At 42.3% G+C, this 21,344-nt stretch overlaps 1 protein-coding gene across 2 annotated transcripts; it reads left to right on the top strand.

Annotated features, from left to right (window-relative positions):
- The first annotated feature begins 3,576 nt into the window (after window positions 1-3,576).
- Window positions 3,577-19,297, top strand: LOC135522683 (polypyrimidine tract-binding protein 2-like). 2 transcript variants are annotated; one of them, XM_064949183.1, is made up of 13 exons: window positions 3,577-3,673; window positions 4,644-4,671; window positions 5,959-6,025; window positions 9,316-9,497; window positions 9,948-10,244; window positions 10,522-10,632; window positions 11,041-11,242; window positions 13,376-13,491; window positions 16,063-16,096; window positions 16,573-16,665; window positions 16,933-17,149; window positions 17,387-17,464; window positions 17,694-19,297. In XM_064949183.1, exons 1-13 carry the CDS (start codon window positions 3,666-3,668, stop codon window positions 17,821-17,823), a joined length of 1,563 nt encoding a protein of 520 aa, XP_064805255.1. In that variant the 5' UTR covers window positions 3,577-3,665; the 3' UTR covers window positions 17,824-19,297. The 2 variants fall into 2 exon arrangements, with proteins under 2 accessions (XP_064805255.1, XP_064805254.1); XM_064949182.1 differs by having other exon boundaries at window positions 11,041-11,254.
- Window positions 19,298-21,344: the final 2,047 nt, after the last annotated feature.

The following is a 21,344-nucleotide window of genomic DNA, read 5'->3' as shown; positions in this document are numbered from 1 at the left end:
GAGATGGAGTGCAAGTCAGGGGAAGATCGGGCAGGTTGCTGGAAACCAGGAGCGGAGGCTGACGCGAGAGGGGTTGAGACAGGGTAAGCAGGTCCGGAGGGGAATCCAAGAGGGTAGTAGCGTGGGGAATCCAGGACAGAGGAGCAGGATGACGAGACGTGGCACAGGAGACAGGGACCAGAGACAGAGTGGGCAAAACTATAGTGGAGAGGAAACCAGCATCAGGCAAGGAAAACAGGCACACCCTGATCGCAGGATCTGAATCGTAACAAATGGCTAGACCATGGACAGAGATTACAATCCGGCAACGTGGAAGTGGCAGGGCTGAGTATTTGTAGAGGTCTTGATTATGGAACAGGTTGCAGCTGGTGGGGATCTGCTCTGACTCCAGCACACCTGTCTCCGCCCACACAATCACACACACACAGAGAGGGAGAGGGAGAGAGTACTGGGGGAGCGGCAGGTCAATGAACTAAAATAAAACTGCAAAGAATATAGCAAAGAAACAAACTATATTTCCTGAATACAAAGTGTTATGTTTGGTGCAAATCCAACACAACAAATCACTGAGTACCGCTCTTCATATTTTCAAGCATGGTGGTGGCTGCCTTATGTTATGTTACATGTCATTGGCAAGGACTATAGTGTTTTTTTTTAGAACAAAAAGAAACAGAATAGAGCTAAGCACAGGCAAAATCCAACAGACACTGGGAGACAAATTCACCTTTCAGAAGGGCAACAACCTAAAACACAAGGACTGGAGTTTATTACCAATATGACATTGAATGTTCCTGAGTGGTCTAGTTACAGTTTTGACTTAAATCGGCTAGAAAATCTATGGCAAGACTTGAAAATGTCTGTCTAGCAATGATCAACAACCAACTTAACAGAGTTTGAATACTTTTATAAGAATAACTTGCAAATATTGTACAATCCAGGTGTGCAAAGCTCTTAGAGACTTACCCAGGAAGACTCACAGGTGTAAAGGCTGCCAATGGTGATTCTAACATGTATTGACTCAGGGGGTTTAATACTTTTATTTTTTTTTATTTTACCTTTATTTAACTACGCAAGTCAGTTAAGAACAAATTCTAATTTACAATTTAACATGGACCAAGCTGGGTCAACTGTGCTCCACCCTATGGGACTCCCAATCACGGCTGGATGTGATACAGCCTGGATTCGAATCAGGGACTGTAGTGACACCTCTTGCACTGAGAGCAGTGCCTTAGACCACTGTACTACTCTGATATATTAGTGTTTAATTTTTCATACATTTTGTACAAATGTTAGAATTTTCTTCTAATTTGACATTACAGAGTATATTGTGTAGATCGTTGACACAAAAACGTCAATTAAACCATTTTAATCCCACTTTGTAACACAACAAAATGTGGGTGTGAATACTTTCTGAAGGCACTGTATCCATTTGAAGGTGTCATAAGTATTTTGTCAAATTCACTTACACTACCAGTCAAAAGTTTTAGAACACATCAAGGGTTTTTCTTTATTTTTACTATTTTCTATATTGTATAATAATAGCAAAGACACATATGGAATCATGTAGTAACCAAAAAAGTGTTAAACAAAACAAAATATATTGTATATTTGAGATTCTTCAAAAAGCCACCCTTCGCCTTGATGACAGCTCTGCACACTCTTGACATTCTCTCAACCAGCGTCATGAGGTAGTCACCTGGAATACATTTCAATTAACAGGTGTGCCTTGTTAAAAGTTAATTTGTGGAATTAATTTCCTTCTTAATGCATTTGAGCCAATCACTTGTGTTGTGACAAGGTAGGGGGCTATACAGAAGACAGCCCTATTTGGTAAAATACCAAGTCCATATTATAGCAAGAAAAGCTCAAATAAGGAAAGAGAAACGACAGTCCACCATTACTTTAAGAGATGAAGGTCAGTCAATTCGGAACATTTCAATAACTTTGAAAGTTTCTTCGAGTGCAGTCGCAAAAACCATCAAGTACTGTTATGAAACTGGCTCTCATGAGGACCGCCACAGGAATGGAAGACCCAGAGTTACCTCTGCTGCAGAGGATAAGTTCATTAGAGTTACCAGCCTCAGAAATTGCAGCCCAAATATATGCATCACAGAGTTCAAGTAACAGACACATCTCAACATCAACGATTCAGAGGAGACTGCGTGAATCAGGCCTTTATGGTCAAATTGCTGCAAAGAAACCACTACTAAAGGACACCAATAATAAAAATAGACTTGCTTGGTCCAAGAAACATGAGCAACAGACATTAGACCAGTGGATATTTGTCTTTTGGTCTGGAGTCCAAAATTTGAATTTTTTGGTTCCAACTGCCGTGTCTTTGAGAGACGCTGTGTGGTTGAACGGATTATCTCTGCGTGTATATTTCCCACTGTAAAGCATGGAGGAGGAGGTGCTATGGTGTGGGGGTGCTTTGCTGGTGACACTGTCTGTGATTTATTTAGAATTCAAGGCACACTTAACCAGCATAGCTACCACAGCATTCTGCAGAAATACGCCATCCATTCTAGTTTGGGCTTAGTGGGAGCATCATATGTTTTTCAACAGGACAATGACCCAACACACCTCCAGGCTATGTAAGGGCTATTTTACCAAGAAGGAGAGTGATGGAGTGATGCAACAGATGACCTGGCCTCCACAATCCCCCGACCTCAACCAAATTGAGATGGTTTGGTATGAGTCGGACAACAGAATGAAGGAAAAGCAGCCAACAATTGCACAGCATATGTGGGAACTCCTTCAAGACTGTTGGAATAGCATTCCAGGTGAAGCTGGTTGAGAGAATGCCAAGAATGTGCAAAGCTGTCATCTAGACAAAGAGTTTAATTTAATGTTTTTACATTTTTTAAGTTTCATACACCCCCACCCACATATTTTCTTCCACCTTTCCTGTTATGGTGAGAGGTTAGCGTGTTTTGGGATCATGATTTTGTGCATCTGCAACTTTGTCACTCATTATTATTCATTCATGATTATCCGTAATCATGGTAGCATTCACATTCTATTCTTATTTAAAATAAAGGTGAATCCAAAATGACACAATAGGCCTACATTATTTACCATTCATATTGGGCTCAACATAATCTGAAACACAACCAAAAGATACTGCAAATGCATCCAAAAAGTTTGTCGTCACAAGCTTGATGTAGTCATTGCATGCTAGGAATATGAGACCAAATCCTATACTTTGACTGAATGTAATACACTATAAGCAAATGTGTCCAAATACTTATGACACTTTCAAATGGGGGGGTAGCGAGATACATAAAGTGCATTTATTTATAAATGGTACAACAGATAGCCTATAGGAAAACATCCTCAAATAATAGCCAACAAGGCCAAGGCAAGCTTATGTCTGTTGTATTGAACACTCCGTTTGCCAAATAATGAAGGCTTCTTAATGGTAATGCATCAATTTAAAGCCACTATGAAATACAAAACGGTTGTACCACTATCTCTTAAAATGCTCTCGTCTTTAATAAACACAAAAAAGCATGACGCTGCATGAAACGAAACATGTTTTTTGTTCGACTATTTCCGCCTTATTCGACTATTTCCGCCACGGTCTCCAGTCCCTCCATTTTGTTTTCTGTTGTTGGCAAGAGAACATTTCAGAAAACTGAGTTGTTTAGAAGGATTTTCTGGCAATGGACGGGTATGTATAATCGGCCTTCTTCGAAGCTTATGTTTTTCTTGAATGAATGCTTCATGCGCGGCAAGATATTGTTGATTAAAAGTAAGGTAGCTAACGTCAGATTCTAGCTAGGTTTTTTTTTTTTTTTTTAGCTAGCTAGCGTCACCTTAGCTTGGTTAGCTACTAGTAGCTGCTAACTTACTCCTGGCTGACCCATGTCCGTGAACTGGGAGAGACCGATGGCAAGTTGGCGTTACCTATTTAGCTAACGGTAGCTACGTAAACAAAGTATATTTGTTTCCGAAACTGTTTAGTAGCCTGCTAATGTTAGCTAACTTACGTTAGGTAGTACATAGCTGAATAATACATTGCACAGTCCAACGTTAGCTACCTCGCTGTGGATAGTATTCCATGCGAGGGTGTGTCGTCCTCGCTTGTGCGTTGATCATTCATTGAATCCTTTGTTGATCGGAAATCTAGCTAACGTTAGCTAGCTATCAACTCAAAGTAGAAGTCGTCAACACCGTTTAACGTTACCTACAAATAAATCCTGGTTAACTTGAATTGCCATGCATGTTTCCCCTTTTATATGTGGTCAGATAATCAACGTGTATATATGTTATAACTATGTGCTTGTGGAAAGAAACGTTTGGTGTTATTTTTGTAGGTAGCCATGGCACTAGCCAGCTAAGTTGCGCATCTTACCATGGGTAACGTTAGCTATCTGGCTAGCGTTAGCTAACTTCCTATGCAAGCTCGAATCTACTTGAACGTTAGCTTACTAACGTTCGCTTGTTGGGTGACTGTGCTGCACATAAAGTATCTGCTAATAACGTTACTGTTACTATGTGACATTAGCTGGCTAGCTACCGTCTCCATCCCGCGAGTTAACTAACTAGCCAGTTGAACTGTAGCTGGCTAAATAAGCAGCATGCTCTATTGTGGAAAGATTATATGCTTAGCTAATCAGTATGTTCCCTCTCTTTTTCAGTATTGGAGATGTTGCAGTTGGCGTAAAGGTAAGCCTCAGTCTAGTGCCCTCTCTATGGCAAAGGTTATAGATGCTTGGAAACATCTAGAATTCTCTCTCATTTACTATAGCAATGTAAAACTCCTTTTTCTTGACCAGCTTAGTTGTTAGTTACATTATGCTAACTACATCCCGATTAACACCTTGGTCAAGGTTTGCCTCCATCCAGTTTTAGACCCCTATGTTACACTTTGTGGGCAGATGCCTTACACGGTGGACACAACTCAAATTTGCAACCCGACCATTTACTACAATTAATACAAACTAAAGTGCTTTGTGTGCATGGCACAGCTTTTCAAGTCAATCTGCACACATAATCTTAAATGTAGCCTCCTACTGTTGAGAGAGCATGTGGTATTGGATGTGGCTACATTTCAAATTGTAATTTCTAGCTTTTATGATATTAGAACAACCGTAATTCGATAGGACCAACTTATGTCCATTCTGTTTAGCGAGAAATGTGTTCTTTTATAAATGCATCCTGATCCTGTACCCTCCTAACCCAGTTTGTCCAACAACCGCAGTTCCGTTTGGTGCAAAACTAAGTTAACTCTTCTGCTAAAGGAATGACTCTTAAAAACAAACAGTCCTTTGATAGTATTATTGGGCTTTGCCTCTGTGTTTTTCATCAATATTTAATGTCCAAAAGAAACTTTGCTTTGAGAAACATTCCCAGCCCTGGTGTGAGTTAGGTCTAGTTGTCACATTTTAAGTCAAAGACAACTTTATTATCTGGAATGTATTTGTGGACTCTAGCCCTACGGGAGCACTCCATATCTAATTTATCACATCTATAAAACATGTTGGCGATAAAGAACATTTCGTTCAAACTCACTCGCAGACAAAAGAGAAAAAGACTAAGACCCGGGCCTATTCTATAGTTGGGTCTGTAATGGCTCCAGGCCTCACTGTCCCATCTGTCAGTTTTAGCGGTGCTCAGAGTACGTCAGCCAGCAACTGCAGCCCAGCGGACAGAGGACAGCTCCGAGCCTTCAGGGAGCGCTGGGGAGCTCCAGATGAAATGACATGTCTGATATCTTGAGACTCCATGAGATTAAACCGACCGACACTAGGAAAAAAAAAACTAAATGAGGGGCGACTCTTGGTGTTATGTCCTCCCTCCATTTCCTCAAACTGTCCAGGGAGAGACCTATTTCATTGTGGTCTTTCAGGGGCTCTGCTCACTGCAAATGGAAGGTGTCTCTTCTTGGAGAGTCATGCCTTTATTTCACTTTCACTCTTTCTCACTCTTTGTTTCCTTTCTTTCTTTCTCCAGAGAGGATCAGATGAGCTGCTGTCAAGCAGTCTCTACAACAGTGGCTCTGACATGAGCAGTATCAGTGGTAAGTTAGTGTGGTCCTAATTTTTCTTTTTCCTCTTTGCCAGCCCTCTCTTAGTGGAATTTGCATACGTCATTTGATCGGCGTCCACCGGCAATTAAGGAAATGAAAGGATTAATGAATGTTTGAAAGTTGAACGGCTGTATTAGTGGATGTCTTCCTCGCGGGAGGTGTTTCAGTATCTGATAAACCTAGTGTGCCTCAGTAGGTGGGCACACACATGCTTGCATGTGATTGGAATAGAGATGCTGCCTGCTGTGCATTTCAATAGGCTATATCTCTTCAGAGCATTGCTGTAAATGCCTTAAATAGAAAATATAGTTGCCTGAGAAAGCTACTGTATTGCTCCCTTTGTTTTTAATTTTCTTTTCCACAGGTCCAAATCCATATCTTGACATCCTCAACATCAAGTCAAATTGTCACATGCGATACAACAACTAGACCTTAACGTGAAATGCTTACTTTACAAGCCATTAACCAGCAATGCAGTTCAAGAAATGGAGTTAATTAAAACGTTTTTTAAAAATCACATCAAAAACTATCACGAAAATTACATAATAACAGGCGGTACTGGTATCAGGGGATAATGGTACAGAGTCAATGTGCGGGGGTACAGGTTAGTCGAGGTAATTTGTAAAGTGACTAGGCATAGATAATAAACAGCGAGTAGCAGCAGTGTGAAGGGTGGGGGGGTCGTCAATGTAAATACTTTGTTTGGCCATGTTATTTATTGTTCAGCAGTCGTATGGCTTGGGGGTAGAAGCTGTTATTGGGCCTTTTGGTCCTAGACTTGGCGTTCCGGTACCGCTTGCCGTGCGGTAGCATAGGGAACCGTGTATGACTTGGGTGACTGTAGTGTTTGACAATTTTTTGGGCCTTCCTCTGACACCGCCTAGTGTATATAGGTCCTGGATGTCAGGAAGCGTGGCCCCAGTGAAGTACTGTGCTGTACGCACAGCCCTCTAGCGTCTTGCGTTCAGATGTCGATCAGTTGCCATACCAGGCGGTGATGCAACCGGTCAGAACTTTTCGAGTATCTGGGGACCCATGCCCAATCATTTAAGTCTGCTGAGGGGGAAAAGGTGTTGTCGTGCCCCCTTCGGCTGTCTTGGTGTGTTTGGACCATGATAGTTCGTTGTTGGTGTGGACACCAAGGAACTTGAAACTCTCAATCTGTTCCTCTTCAGCCCCGTCTGTGTTAATGGGGGCCTGTTCGGCCCACCTTTTCCTATAGTCCACGGTCAGCTCCTTTGTCTTGCTCACATTGAGGGGGAGGTTGTTGTCCTGGCACTACACTACCAGGTCTCCGACCTCCTCCCTATAGGCTGTCTCATAGTTGTCGGTCATCAGGCCTATAACTGTTGTGTTGTCAGCATACTTAATGATGGTGTTTGAGTCTTGGCAAAGCAGTTGTGGGTAACCAGGGAGTACATGAGAGGACTAGGCACGCATCCCTGAGGGGTCCCAGTGTTGAGGATCAGCGTGGCCGGTGTGTTGTTGCCTACCCTTACCACCTGGGGACGGCCTGCCAGGAAGTCCAGGATTCAGTTGCAGAGGGAGGTGTTTAGTCCCAGGGTTCTTAGCTTAGTGATGAGCTTTATGGGCTTTGTGGTGTTGATGCTGAAACACTGAGTCAATGAACAGCATCCTCACATGGGTGTTCCTTTTGTCCAGGTGGGAAAGGCAGTGTCGAGTGCGATTGAAATTGAGTCTTCTGTAGATCTGTTGGGGCGGTATTTGAATTGGAGTGCGTCGAGGGTTTCCATTATGCTGGTGTTGATGTGAGCCATGACTACCGACGTGAGTGCTACGGGCAGTAATCATTTAGGCAGGTTACCTTCGCTTTCTTATGCCCAGGGTTTATGGTGGTCTGTCTGTAATACCTGAAAATGTCAGTGAAGACACTTGACAGTTGGGCCGCGCATGCTTTGAGTATACGTCCTGGTAATTGGTCTGGTCCTGCGGCTTTGTGAACGTTGGCCAGTTTTTAAAGGGCTTGCTCACATCGAATATGGGGAGTGTGATCACACAGCCGCCGGGAACAGCTGGTGCTCTCGTGCATGCTTCAGTCTTCCTTGCCTCCAAGCGAACATAAAGGGCATTTAGCTCGTCCGGTAGGCTCATGTCACTTGGCAGCTCGCGGCTGGGTTTCCCTTTCTAGCCCATAATATTTTTCAAGCCCTGCCACATCCGACGAGTGTCAGAGCCGGTGTAGTAGGATTCAATCTTAGTCCTGTATTGACGCTATGCCTGTTTAATGGTTTGTCTGAGAGCATGGCGGAATTCCATATAAGGGACCGGATTAGTGTCCTGCTCCTTGAAAACAGTAGCTCTAGCCTTTGGCTCGGTGTGGATGTTGCCTGTATCCATGGCTTCTGGTTGGGAAATGTACGTACGTCACTGTGGGGGGGCGATGTCGTCAAACACTTTTTGATGAAGCCGATGCCTGAGGTGGTATACTCCTCAATGCCATTGGACGAATCCCGGAACATATGTCATATCAGTCTGTGCTAGCAAACCATTCCTGTAGTGTCCGCGTCATCTCATCACTTCCATGTTGAGCGAGTCATTGGTACTTCCTGCTTTAGTTTTTTCTTGTAAGACAGAATCGGGGGGATATAATTATGGTCAGATTTGCCAAAAGTAGAGCCTTTACGTGTCTGTGTGTGTGGAGTAAAGGTCTTCCAGAGTTGTATATATTTTTTTTCCCCTTTCCTTTGGTTGCACGTGTGACATGCTGGTAGAAATGGGGTAAAGTGGTGGTGGTATTCTACCTTAGTCGATCAATACCTCAAGATTTCTTTAATATTAGACACAAACCCGCAGTTATTGTCAAATAGACACAGACCCCTGCCCCTCGTCTTATTAGACGTAGCTGCTCTGTCCTGCCGATGCACAGAGGAGCTAGCCAGGTCTGTGTTATCCGTGTCGTCGTTCAGCCACATCTCTTTGAAACATAAGATATTACCGTTGTTAATGTCTAATTGGCAGTATAGTCTCATTCGTAGTTTGTTTTCCAATGATTGCACGTTGGCCAATAATTTGGACTTGTAGTAGTGGTTTACTTGTCTGCAAATTCTTACAAGCCCCCCCCCCCCAACCTCTGTCTTTTCTTCTATAGTTGCAATAATCAATACAGACCCTGGTTCGATTCTAGGCTATATCACAACCACAATCATTCTGTGCGCCTTAAGTTGTTTGTGTGCGTTCTGGCAGGCTGATTGAGAGCAGAGCAGGGGGCCAATTTACATTGTGACGAATAGAATAAAATATGACTTTTATTGTCTATTTAGATGGCACGTCCAACGGGAGTGACAGTAAAAAACTGAGAGTGGAAGACAGGATGGAGGCTCCTCCTTCTCGTGTGTTGCACATCAGAAAACTGCCCAACGAAACTTCAGAAACGGAGGTCATTGCCCTGGGGTTACCTTTTGGCAAGGTCACCAATATCCTGACTCTGAAGGGAAAAAACCAGGTGAGTGGGCCCAGAACAATTTTGCAGCCATTTTAGATTTTGTTCCCTGCCGTGTCCTGCCAAATGTCTATTTTTCAGTGAGTGGTCAGTGGGAGATGTTTGGCTCTTGCCCCTTAGATTCCCTTCTTGTGCGACCTCTTTGTCTGAGTGATTCCTAATTGCCTGTTTTAATCCATTGGTATTCCATCTCAAACTTGCCATTTAGGATTTGAAAACATTGGCTGTGTTTTTCTGAAATGAATGTCATGGTCACATTGTTGATGTTTTCATAGTGAATTGTTAAGTTTCCTTGCTTTGTGTCCCTGTATAGTGTCTTACAATACAGAAATGATAAAGTTCCGATTTTAATTGAATATAACTATAATTTCTGTATCATAAGACTCCATAGAATGACATTGGGTATCTATCCCAACAGAACTCTAATTTCTCTTTTTGTCCATTGGTCTTCAGGCTTTCTTGGAGCTGGGGACAGAGGAAGCGGCAATTACTATGGTCAACTACTACTCTACTGTGACACCGCATGTTCGTAATGTCCCCGTATTCATCCAGTACTCCAACCACAAAGAACTCAAAACAGACGCCGGAAACCAGCGGGCCCAAGCGGTCCTGCAGGCGGTGTCAGCGGTCCAAGGAGGCGGTACCCCTACGTCGGGTTCAGATCTGGCTCTAACAGCTGCATCCAGCCCTGTGCTCAGAATAATCATTGACAACATGTTCTACCCTGTCACTCTGGATGTGCTGCAGCAGGTACCCTCACAACTTCACATTTTTGTGTCGGAGAGCAGATTTATGAATGCAATATACATTTTCTTGTGGGTATGCTCCATTTTTTTTTTGTACATAGTTGACCACTACCTCGTCTGCCCTTATCTCGTTGCGGAAATTAGTTGGGTTTTTTTTTAAGTATTTTTTTTTTTTATATATATATATTTTTTAATGGTGGTTTAATATGTCTGTTAATCAAACATCAGCCATGTTGTTGATGTATTTTAAACACATTTCCTGTTTTTTTTTCATCTGTTAGATCTTCTCAAAGTTCGGCACGGTCATGAAGATAATCACATTCACTAAGAACAATCAGTTCCAGGCCCTGCTGCAGTTCAACGACCCATCTACTGCACAACAAGCCAAAATTGTGAGTAGTCCTGGAGATGATAATAAATACATGGGTATGATAGCGTTTTTCTAAGAACCACAAGAGTAAGAGCGACTGTGATACCTCGTGCAGACCTCTCATAGCACCTCAAGAGTTCATAATTACGTTTTAGTAATTCGGCATGCGCTCTTATCCAGAACGACTTACTTTAGTGAGTGTATACATTTTCATACTGGTCCCCTGTGGGAATCAAACCCCCAACCCTGGTGTTGCAAGCGCCATGCTCTACCAACTGGCCACAAGGGACCGTGAAATTAACCGAGTTGTACAATTTCATTACTCGTTGGTGTATTTGTACACTTCTCTCGCTGTTTCTATTGTGAGAGCACTGCTGAGTAAGGTTTCCACGTGCAAATAAACCTGAAACTTGTTTCCATTCTTACTCAGGCCCTGGATGGTCAGAACATCTACAACTCGTGCTGTACGCTCCGCATCGATTACTCCAAGCTGGTCAACCTGAATGTCAAGTACAACAACGACAAGAGCCGTGACTACACCCGGCCAGAGCTCCCCGCCGGGGATGGACAGCCTGCCATGGACCCCAACATGGCTGCTGCCTTTCAAGGCAAGGACTCCAACTCTCTGCTTGGTAAGATCCCAGGTAGATCCCTCTCTTTTCCTTTCTCTTTCCTCTTCATGTCTTCTTTGGGGCTCTTGGGGTTGGGAGGTGTTGGATGCTCAACACTTGTTTAGGGACTAGCTTTGCTTTCTGTATCTGGTGCTGTAGGGTCTATTTGTCTATCTTTGCTCATGTCTGGCAATTTCATCCATCTTCTATGTCTAGTAGGGTGGGGCGGTATCCAGATTTTCTGTATGTGCTATTACCGGAATTGCACACAAGGGGTGCTATTTAGATGTATTTAATTTTTTACACAGAACAATTTAGGCAACGGGGATCTTGATCTGGGAGGGGATTGAATGTCTATGCTGTAACGAAGAAGCCTGATCTTGATATTTATCCACTTAGCTAGCAAGTTAGCAAACCAAATGCATAGCTTGAGACCTGAGCTGGATGTCATTTATTTGACACATTTTCTATTTCTTAAAGTTAGAATAAAAATAAGTATATTTAACTAGGCAAGTCAGTCAAGAACAATTTCTTATTTACTATGACGGCCTATGGGACTCCCAATCATGTCCGGATGTGATTCAGCCTGGATTCAAACCGGGGACTGGTTGCCTCTTGCACTGAGATGCAGTGCCTTTAGACCGCTGTGCCACTCGGGAGCCCACAGTGGCATTATAAGCAGTGGTATAGCTAGCATTGTAAATCAAACATTTACATTTTCGAAATGAACCTGCAACCCTGCTATTGCAAGTGACATGCTCTACCAACTGAGTTACACATCTGGGACAGCTGTATTTCGAAAATGTATGGAATATTGCCCACGCCTAATGTCCAGTGTCAGGTGGAATCACTCTTGCTGGACTGGCTGTGCCCGTCTGCCTGGGAAAGTACATTTGTTTTACCACAACCGGGGCTCTGGGTGGGTGGGGTTTGCACATCGTAGACCATTCCATTGGTCCTAAAGTGAAATCTCCACCCACACTGGGCCCTGGGTGAACCAAATGCGCCCTCGGGGTTTTGTTGGGTCTAAGTCCTGATCCCTCTAACCCAGTTATCTCCAAAGGTCGGCCGTGAACTAACAGTAGCTCGCAGCCTACCTATGAGTAGCTTGCCATGCAATTCACATGTTCCCACCGCAAACTGTCAAACTAATCAGACACCTCAAGCTCCCAGCTACTATCTAATCAACGCAACATTGACATTATCCCACCATACTTAGTGTTAGCCACAATTGGCTTAAAAAGCTTAAGCTATCTGTAATATTGCCCGTCTGTGTTGCCCGTCTGTGTGGTGCGTGCGTGAAGCCAGTTGATGTGATAACTGTCTTGTGGGTTGACGGAAATGTTTTCCTCAATTAACCGTTAACTGCAAAGCAGGCTTACCTGGCAGCAGTATATCATGAGTAAGTATATCATTTGTGTCCATAATTTTGTTATTTGCAAACTTTGCCATGAAATGGGCAGCGGCAATGCGGAACCATCGCTATGCATGCACGTCGGCACATTCCTCACTCGCTAGATACGTAATTAAAGGACCAGGTGCGCTATTAAAGGGAAATTGCACAGTCAAGTTTGGACACCTACTCAGCATATGTGGGAACTCCTTCGAGGCGTTGGAAAGCTGGTTGATAGAATGCCACGAGCGTGCAAATGGTGGCTACTTTGAAGAATCTCAAATATAAAATATAAACACTTTTTTTGGTTACTACATGATTCCATATGTGTTATTTCATAGTTCTGATGTCTTCACTATTATTATACAATGTAGAAAATTGTAAAAATAAAGAAACCCTTGAATGAGTGTTTGTCCAATCTTTTGACTGGCACTGTTGTTTTTTTTCCAGACCCAAAGAAAACGTGTCCTAGTGTGATTTAACAGTTGACATGGACGCAGAACATTCAATTTCGTTGTTTCTCTAGGAACAATTTTAATTTTGAGAGTGAAAAACAAACCTAAGACCAAGACACAACTGAGAACATAATTTGGGAGGATATGAAATATTTCTTGAAAAAATCTGATTTCACAGGGCCCCCTTTTGAGTTGTTTATGAACCTTTTTTTTTTTTACCAGCTATATTGACAACACGGTGCGCTACTTTCTCTGGTACTCTAAGGACAGCGGGGACCCATGCTCTAACCTCTGACCTCTCTCCAGGTGCGCTGAGCCCGCTGAATGCTGCGGCGGCGGCGGCTGCTGCTGCAGGGAGGGTGGCTCTGTCTGGTCACTCTGGCTCCAGCGGCGTGCTCCTGGCCTCCAACCTCAATGAAGAGGTCAGTACTGTTCTACCTACCTTCCCATCCAGACATGGACCTAACCCCTTTCACATGCCTAACACACATGCTCTGGTTTCTATTGTCCTCTTTCTCTTTCCCTCTTTCTCTCTCTGCCTCTCTATGATGTCCAAGTCTGCCAGTGCAGACTGAGCCCCTCTCGCTCTCTTCAAAGATAGGGGGGGGGGCTAGTTTTCTCTAAGCTTTCCTCTCTGGCTCATATGAAAGATCATATGATGACTTTGTATTGTCTGAATCACTCTCACTGCTCTTCTCTCCTTTCTCATTTTGCCATACTGAACAAATGTAACCATCTCTTTCCTCTCTGCTCTCCTTTCCTAACTTGATCTCTCTGTCTGCCTGTCTTGTATGAAATCTCTATGGAGCGGACCTTATATTTCAGATACTATGACTCTGTTATTACTTCCCACTCTCTCAACATGTACAGTACCAGTCAAAAGTTTGGGTTTTTCTTTTTTTTACTATTTTCTACATTGTAGAATAATAGTGAATACATAAACTATTAAATGACACGTATGGAATCATGTAGTAACTAGAGTGTTAAACAAACCACCCTTTGCCTTGATGACAGCTCTGCACATTCGTGGCATTCTCTCAACCAGCTTAATGAGGAATGCTTTTCCAGCAGTATTGGCGTTCAAGCATACGCTGAGCACTTGTTGGCTGCTTTTCCTTCACTCTGTGGTCCAACTCATCTCAAACAATCCAATTGGGATGAGGTCGGGTGATTGTGGAGGCCAGGTCATCTGATGCAGCACCCCATCACTCTCCCCTGTCAAATAGCTCTTACACAGCCTCGAGGTGTATGTTGGGTCATTGTCCTGTTGAAAAACAAATGATTGTCCCACTAAGCGCAAACCAGATGGAATGTGAATTGCTGCAGAATGCTGTGGTCACCATGCTGGTTAAGTGTGCCTTGAATTCTAAATAAAGCATCCCCACACCATCACACCACCTCCTCCATGCTTCACGATGGGAACCACATGCGGAGAGCATCCGTTCACATACTCTGCGCCTCCCAAAAACACGGTGGTTAGAACAAAATATCTCAAATTTGGACTGATTTCCACCCGTCTAATGTCCATTGCATGTGTTTCTTGGCCCAAGCAAATCTCTTTTTATTGGTGTCCTTTGGTAGTGATTTCTTTGCAGCAATTCGACCATAAAGGCTTGATTCACTCGCTCCTCCGAACAGTTGATGTTGAGATTTGTCTGTTACTTGAACTCTGAATTAAGTCCTCATGAGAGCCAGTTTCATCATAGTGCTTGATGGTTTTTGCGACTGCACTTTCAAAAGTCTTGAATTTTTTCGATTTGGCTGACCATGTCTTAAAGTCATGATGGACTGTTTTTCTTTGCTTATTTGAGCTGTTCTTGCCATAATATGGACATGGTCTTTTACCAAACATGGCTATCTTCTCTAATACCACCCCTACCTTGTTAAAACACAAGTGATTGGCTCAAACGCATTAAAAAGGAAGAAATTCCACAAATTAACTGGCACGCCTGTTAATTGAAATGCTTTCCAGTTGACTACCTCATGACACTGGTTGAGAGAATGCCAAGGGTGGCTACTTTGAAAAATATTAAATATATTTTGATTTTGTTTTAACACTTTTTGGTTTGCTATTATTCCACAATGGAGAACATAGGAAAACCCTTTGAGTTGCTATGTCCAGACTTTTGACTGGTACTGGTCTGTGGGGCCAAACTTGATCGTTGAATGCCATAACTCAGGTGGTTTTATGTCTTGTCTCAACATTTGAGTGCATGGTCTTTGGACACATTTTTATTCACTTCATACTCTTTAACACATTTCAGTTAATCTCCTTGGCCCCGTTTTTAAAAAGATATCCATCTGGTTTTTGCCTGTCAGATAGGATTAAATGCATAGAAATAGAACAGACCAATTATTGACTTGAATGGGAACTCCCATTCTATTTAATTCTATCCGGATAGATACCTTTTTGAAAAACTGGGCCCTGAACTTCAAGCTTTAGCCTACTGCATGTCCTTTGTTTCTTCATTGCGAGGCTATTACTCCTATAATTATGTTTTGACATTGAATGTACCATGCCCATGTTTGTCCAGGGGGTGATTACATTTGGCACAATTTATTTGCTTGTTTAGTTCTGACTAAGTACATGAACCGGCCATTTTCTGACCAAACTCCTGCATTTCCAGTGTACTGACCTGTATTTATTTTTGTCCCCCTCCCTCACTTTGTTTTAATATTTGCATTTGCTCCTCCTCCCTCCCACTTCTCTCTCTCCCCCCACCCCCCCACCCCATCTATTCCCCTTGCTTCATCCATCCCTGTAACCCCACTGTTCATGATTTGGTGCTTGAACAAAACCAACCCGTTCCCTTGGACCAACCGTATTCCCAAATTAACTGAACCATACTCCATGACCACCTTCACCATTCTACGGGAAACCACCCTCCTCCGTTATGGATGATCTGTCCATCTCCGCTACGCTCTCTACCTCCGCTCCGACTCTTCTACCTCTCTACCTGTCTTCCGCTGCTTGCTCTTCTCTCCTTCTAAAGATGGTTACGCCCCAAAGTCTGTTTACTCTCTTCGGTATGTTATTGTTAGCTCTCTACCGCTCTCTTCTTTTGTTTTTGCTTATTTCTGTTAAGAGACATTTTATTTTATTTCCTTACACTGTAACTGGTTTGGATTGTAGTTTTTAGGAATAGGTTATTCTGTTACATTGGTTTGGTTATCTCAATCTCTCGTTTCGGCTATTGAAATTGATCCATCCATAGATTTGTTCAAATGCATGGTAAATTGATTTGGCATGTACTGTAGTTTGATTGGCTAAACATCTCTCAGAGCTTGTTAACTTCTCTATTTGAGGGTTTCCTCTGTCTGACCTTTACAGACACACGCCTCCATTTAATTCTGATGAATGATCTCAAGCCTACTGTCTCTATCTAGCCTCTTTCTCTCTCTGTCTTGCCTTAACCTTCCGTCTATCTCCAGCGCTAACTGTTTTCCTCACTGTCTCCTCTTCCTCCTCGCCCTCCTCTCGTCTGCTCATGGCTTTAACACAGGGGTCTATGGGGACACCCAGAGGGTGAAGATTCTTTACAATAAGAAGGACAGTGCTCTGATACAGATGGCCGATGCCAGTCAGGCCCAGCTAGGTAAGATTTTCCTCCATTTCCCCAACTGTCAACTCCCATGTTAACCGGCTGACTTAAAAGGATTTTAAATATTATTCCATTTCCCATGTTCTCAAGTGGCAAATAAGAATATTTGTTTTATTTTCTTGATGTAACCTGGATAAATAAATGTTAAATGAACTAAAATTGGATAGGATAAACATCCTCACATGGGCATTTGTTTTCGGGAACATTACAGCTGGATAAAACAAACCATACACACTTAATACAAATCCAATCTGCTTCCAGCGATGAGTCACCTGAACGGTCAGAAGATGTATGGGAAGGTCATCAGGGTGGCTCTGTCCAAGCACACCTCAGTGCAGCTGCCCAGGGATGGACTGGATGACCAGGGCCTTACCAAGGACTTCACCAACTCCCCCCTGCACCGCTTCAAGAAGCCCGGCTCCAAGAACTTCCAGAACATCTTCCCTCCCTCCACCACCCTTCACCTCTCCAACATCCCGTAAGTCTATGTCATGGCCCCTAGACTAGACACTCAGCAGATCCTGTGTCTGTCAGTGTAGCCCCTGATCCAAGGTCAGTTTTGCGGTTTCTCGCTCAACGGTATTTGGGGAGGGTAATCTGATCCCAGGTCTGTGCTAACTAAGGGCAACGTCTATACCTGGAAAGAAAGTAAAGGGACCCTATGGTCTGGGTTGGCTGTCTTTTGTTGGAATGCTAAGTTCACTTGTTTCGACAGAACGGACGTAACTGAAGAAGACCTGAGACTACTGTTCTCCAATGCTGGGGGCACTGTGAACGCATTCAAGTTTTTCCAGTAAGTATTTTTTTTCTTTCTTTCCTGCTATAATTATGTATCTGCGCTACAGTTCTTGATTTGGTTGTGAATTAATTTCTTTAGCTCTGTGGCTAGCTCCAGGGTGCTACACTGACTGACCCTGTGTAACTCAAATATGTGCATGTTTGTGTGGGCTTTTTGAGATCAGAGAATAATATACATTCTGATGTAACAGTGGGACAAATAAACCATCTTGTCTTCTTCCCAGGGATCACAAAATGGCGCTGCTCCAGATGTCGACGGTGGAAGAGGCCATCCAGGGTCTGATCGACCTCCACAACTACAACATGGGTGACAACCACCACCTGAGAGTGTCCTTCTCCAAATCCTCCATCTAAACCAGCATAATGATCCTCCACAATATCCATTGCTTTCTGTTTCCAAATGGCCTTTGGCTGCCGTTCGTTTATCCGGTTCACTCTTTCCAGACGGGGGGGACCACATTTTGACCTCATTGTAGTTCTTTCTATTTTTGTCTTTCTATGTGTTATCAGTCATTCCTTCAGAAAACCAGAAACTAAAATGTGTATTAAAAAAAAGTTGTTGTACTTGTATGTTTGAGGGTGTTTTACCCCCTTCACCTGACCCCTGTGTAAGTCCCATATTCCATTTGTATGATAGGCAAACCATTTTCTTTTTCCATCTTCTTATGAAGGGTGGATGAATGGACTTTGTCTCTTTATGATTAGTTATATAAGATATGTGCCTTACCTGACAATATCAACTCTTTTTACATTTAAATATTTACACGAATCCCTGCAGTCAGATTTAGAGGCACATTCATTTTGATGTGTACGATTAGTTCAAAACATGATTTCTGTTCTCCCATGTGACTGTGCAGTTTGAACTGCTGCCACCCAAAACACTTCTCCTTTTTTGTTGTAGGTGTTGTTTGTGCCAGATTTTTTATTTTGTTAAAGTAACTATAGTTGCGGAGTGGGGAACCATATGAGATTGAAGTTGAATCAGACTTTTTACATCTTTTTTTTGTGCTAACTTGGACCACCATGCTTGAGTTTCCATCTGTATGATCATTTTAACTGTTTTTGTTTCCACAGGTCATCCATTTACTAAAAATAGTCAATGTTGCTGTTCTTTAGGTGTTAGGTTTTTTTTGGGGGGGGGGTGTACATGGGTAGAAGTTGAGTGGTTTCCTAAGCATGTACAGCATGGTCTAGTTATTGGAATTAAAAGTTGGTAGTACTTTTATTAATTTGAACTGTACTTCATAACTGTCATTGAAACAAATGTCATGGCGATTTATTATGAAGTACAGTTCAAATAAAGTGTTACGAAATCTGCTGTTGCAATGCAGTGTCTGTAGTGATGTCAACGTGTTGCAGTTTACTGATGAAGGTTGGGACCAAAGTGTATGTGCCTTTTTTAGTTTTAATTTACATCTCATCATCAATTATTTTAGTGAACCGCTGATGTATTTTGTATATCTGAACAAATAAGATACAGGACCTGATTCAGAATCAACAACCTTCATTCCTTCTATGGTTATTTTAAGCTGATCTACATGTAATACCCACAATGGTTCGAAGAATCCCACAACCTCAACTTACTAGAAAACGAGATTGTTTTTCAAGTCATGTATATTATCTATCAGTTACATTTTTACAGCTCTAGAAATGTAACATTCAGATATAGTTTGGAAGCGGCACAATTAAAATAATTTTCTAACAAATTGGGATATTTGGTCTGACTTAGTTGTTTTGAGATGTTTTTTTTCTCCACTTTTTATCTTCTCTCTTGTGTACTTTGCTTTACCTGTGTAGCATGCTCAATAAACTCTTCTGTAGCTCTGTATACACCTCTTCTGTCTCTGTCTACAGCTTGCTCATCTTTCTTCTCCGGTCTCACCTCATCAGAAACCTAGTATCAGGTATATTCTGTCCCAGGGTGGGAAAGGAACGGCACCAAAACAAATGGGGATACTAAAGCTCAAAATAGGCCTAATTCAATTATCTGACCAAAATAAATGAACAATTTGAAGTTTGCATCTGGCAGATTAAACCCCCTGGTTATGAACTTGTTCTGTCTCCTCTTCCTTAGATCGAATACACTAACCAGTCTCTGGGACACACTTTTTAAAATCCATATATAGTTTTCTTTCTGCTCTATAAGAGCATCTGTCACTAAATGCTCATAATCACTGGAATCCGCTGCATATCGCACTAATCCAATGCCACCATTTTATCTAGACCAACTAACATACTGTGTGTGGGTATACTGTGTCAGTTACTACCATCTCTGGAGTAATCTGGGTAATATCATTCCATTCTGAGGCCATAGGAGGGGAAAGCATGTCTAACATCCATTGACCAATAACTCATGTTTCTGGTCATGAAACGTTTTAATGTCTAGTCTATGGCAGTCTGTTTATTATAGTCTCAACGCATTTCTGTATTTGACCAGTGGCTGCTGTATTTGCAGTGCCGTTATTGAGTCAGTTCATCGGCATGGGCTGTACAATGATGGACGCCCTGTCTGTGACTGTCTGATGAAGACGATTCTCCAGCCCCGCTCTGGAGTTGAAACGCGGGGCCGGTGTGATTCATCATGGCCTAGTCCTAGATTGACTACCACCATACCGGTACTCCCAGTCCACGCTGCTGTTATTTTGCACACTTAAATGAAAGCGCTTGTGTTCTCCATCTACCTTTATAAACACAAAATACATGATAAATCAGCGAGCGGACGACCCAGACCGAATCAATAGCTCGTCTAGCCCCAATGCATCACGAGACATCTGTATCCACTCTCCATCACCCAGTCAACAAGATGGGAGCTGTTCTATTTTTTCCCCCCACTGAGCGGTGTGGCTGAGAAGTTCTTGTTGGAGTTGAATATAGTGTTACTCTGTCCTGTGCATGTTCCAATTATGTCAAAATGTTTCTGTTGTCAGTAAAGCTCAAATTTTTGTAATTTTGTTATATTTTTTACCGCAACCATTTAGTATTCCAAAGTTTGTGGGTTCAAGTCGCACCAGGGACAATTGTAGAATGTTAGATAACCCTTTTCCTAACCTTATCCTACCACTCCTAACCTTTCTCGTTTAGTTCTAACATTTTAGTAAATTCTCTGTAACCTTTGTCGTTAGTTCTCCTACCCTTTTACATAGATTCTTCTAACCTTTGTGGTCAGTTCTCCTAACCAGCAACATGGAACAAGCAGCCTGGTCTCAGAGAAAGACGAAACCCTAACCCTAATGTCCTCGAAGACGTATGATAAATAACATTATCTAATTCATATGATATTGTACCAACGAGTAAGACATATGTTACTTTACTCTTCCAAATCGTGTGATATTGTACAAACACTATTGCTTTCATAATGTAATGTGAGAGCAAGTCATTTCCCACAAGTCATTTCCCACTGGGCACAAATTGGTTGAATCAACGTTGTTTCAATATAATTTGTCAGCGTATTGTGACGTGGAAAATACAGTGTCATCATGGTAAATTACAACATAGACAAACTTGTCTGAAATATGTAGAATTTGTACCTTTAAAACAACATCAGATATTCAATGTTACCGTCTATGATCGTGATTAATCTATGATCGTATGCTATCCATTTGTTTGTATGCTGTTCTTTGTATGACATTTTAATATTTGATTATTAACCAATGATATTAGGCCACTCCTGGCCATGATTACAGACACCTGTGTCCTTTGACACTATATAAACAAGTCATCCCGCAGTGTTTGTGATTATACCCTGATGAAGACAGCTTGGCTGTCGAAACGTTGGTATTAAATTTTTGCATCTGAGCTCCAAGAGTGTGCGGCTTTCTTTTATTTTCAACATTCAATGTTACAGTGCCTTCAGAAAGTATTCACAACCTTTGACT

The sequence above is a fragment of the Oncorhynchus masou genome, chromosome 30 (genome assembly GCF_036934945.1).
Source record: "Oncorhynchus masou masou isolate Uvic2021 chromosome 30, UVic_Omas_1.1, whole genome shotgun sequence".
Classification (NCBI taxonomy): domain Eukaryota; kingdom Metazoa; phylum Chordata; class Actinopteri; order Salmoniformes; family Salmonidae; genus Oncorhynchus; species Oncorhynchus masou.
This window is presented reverse-complemented; position numbering and strand designations above follow the sequence as displayed.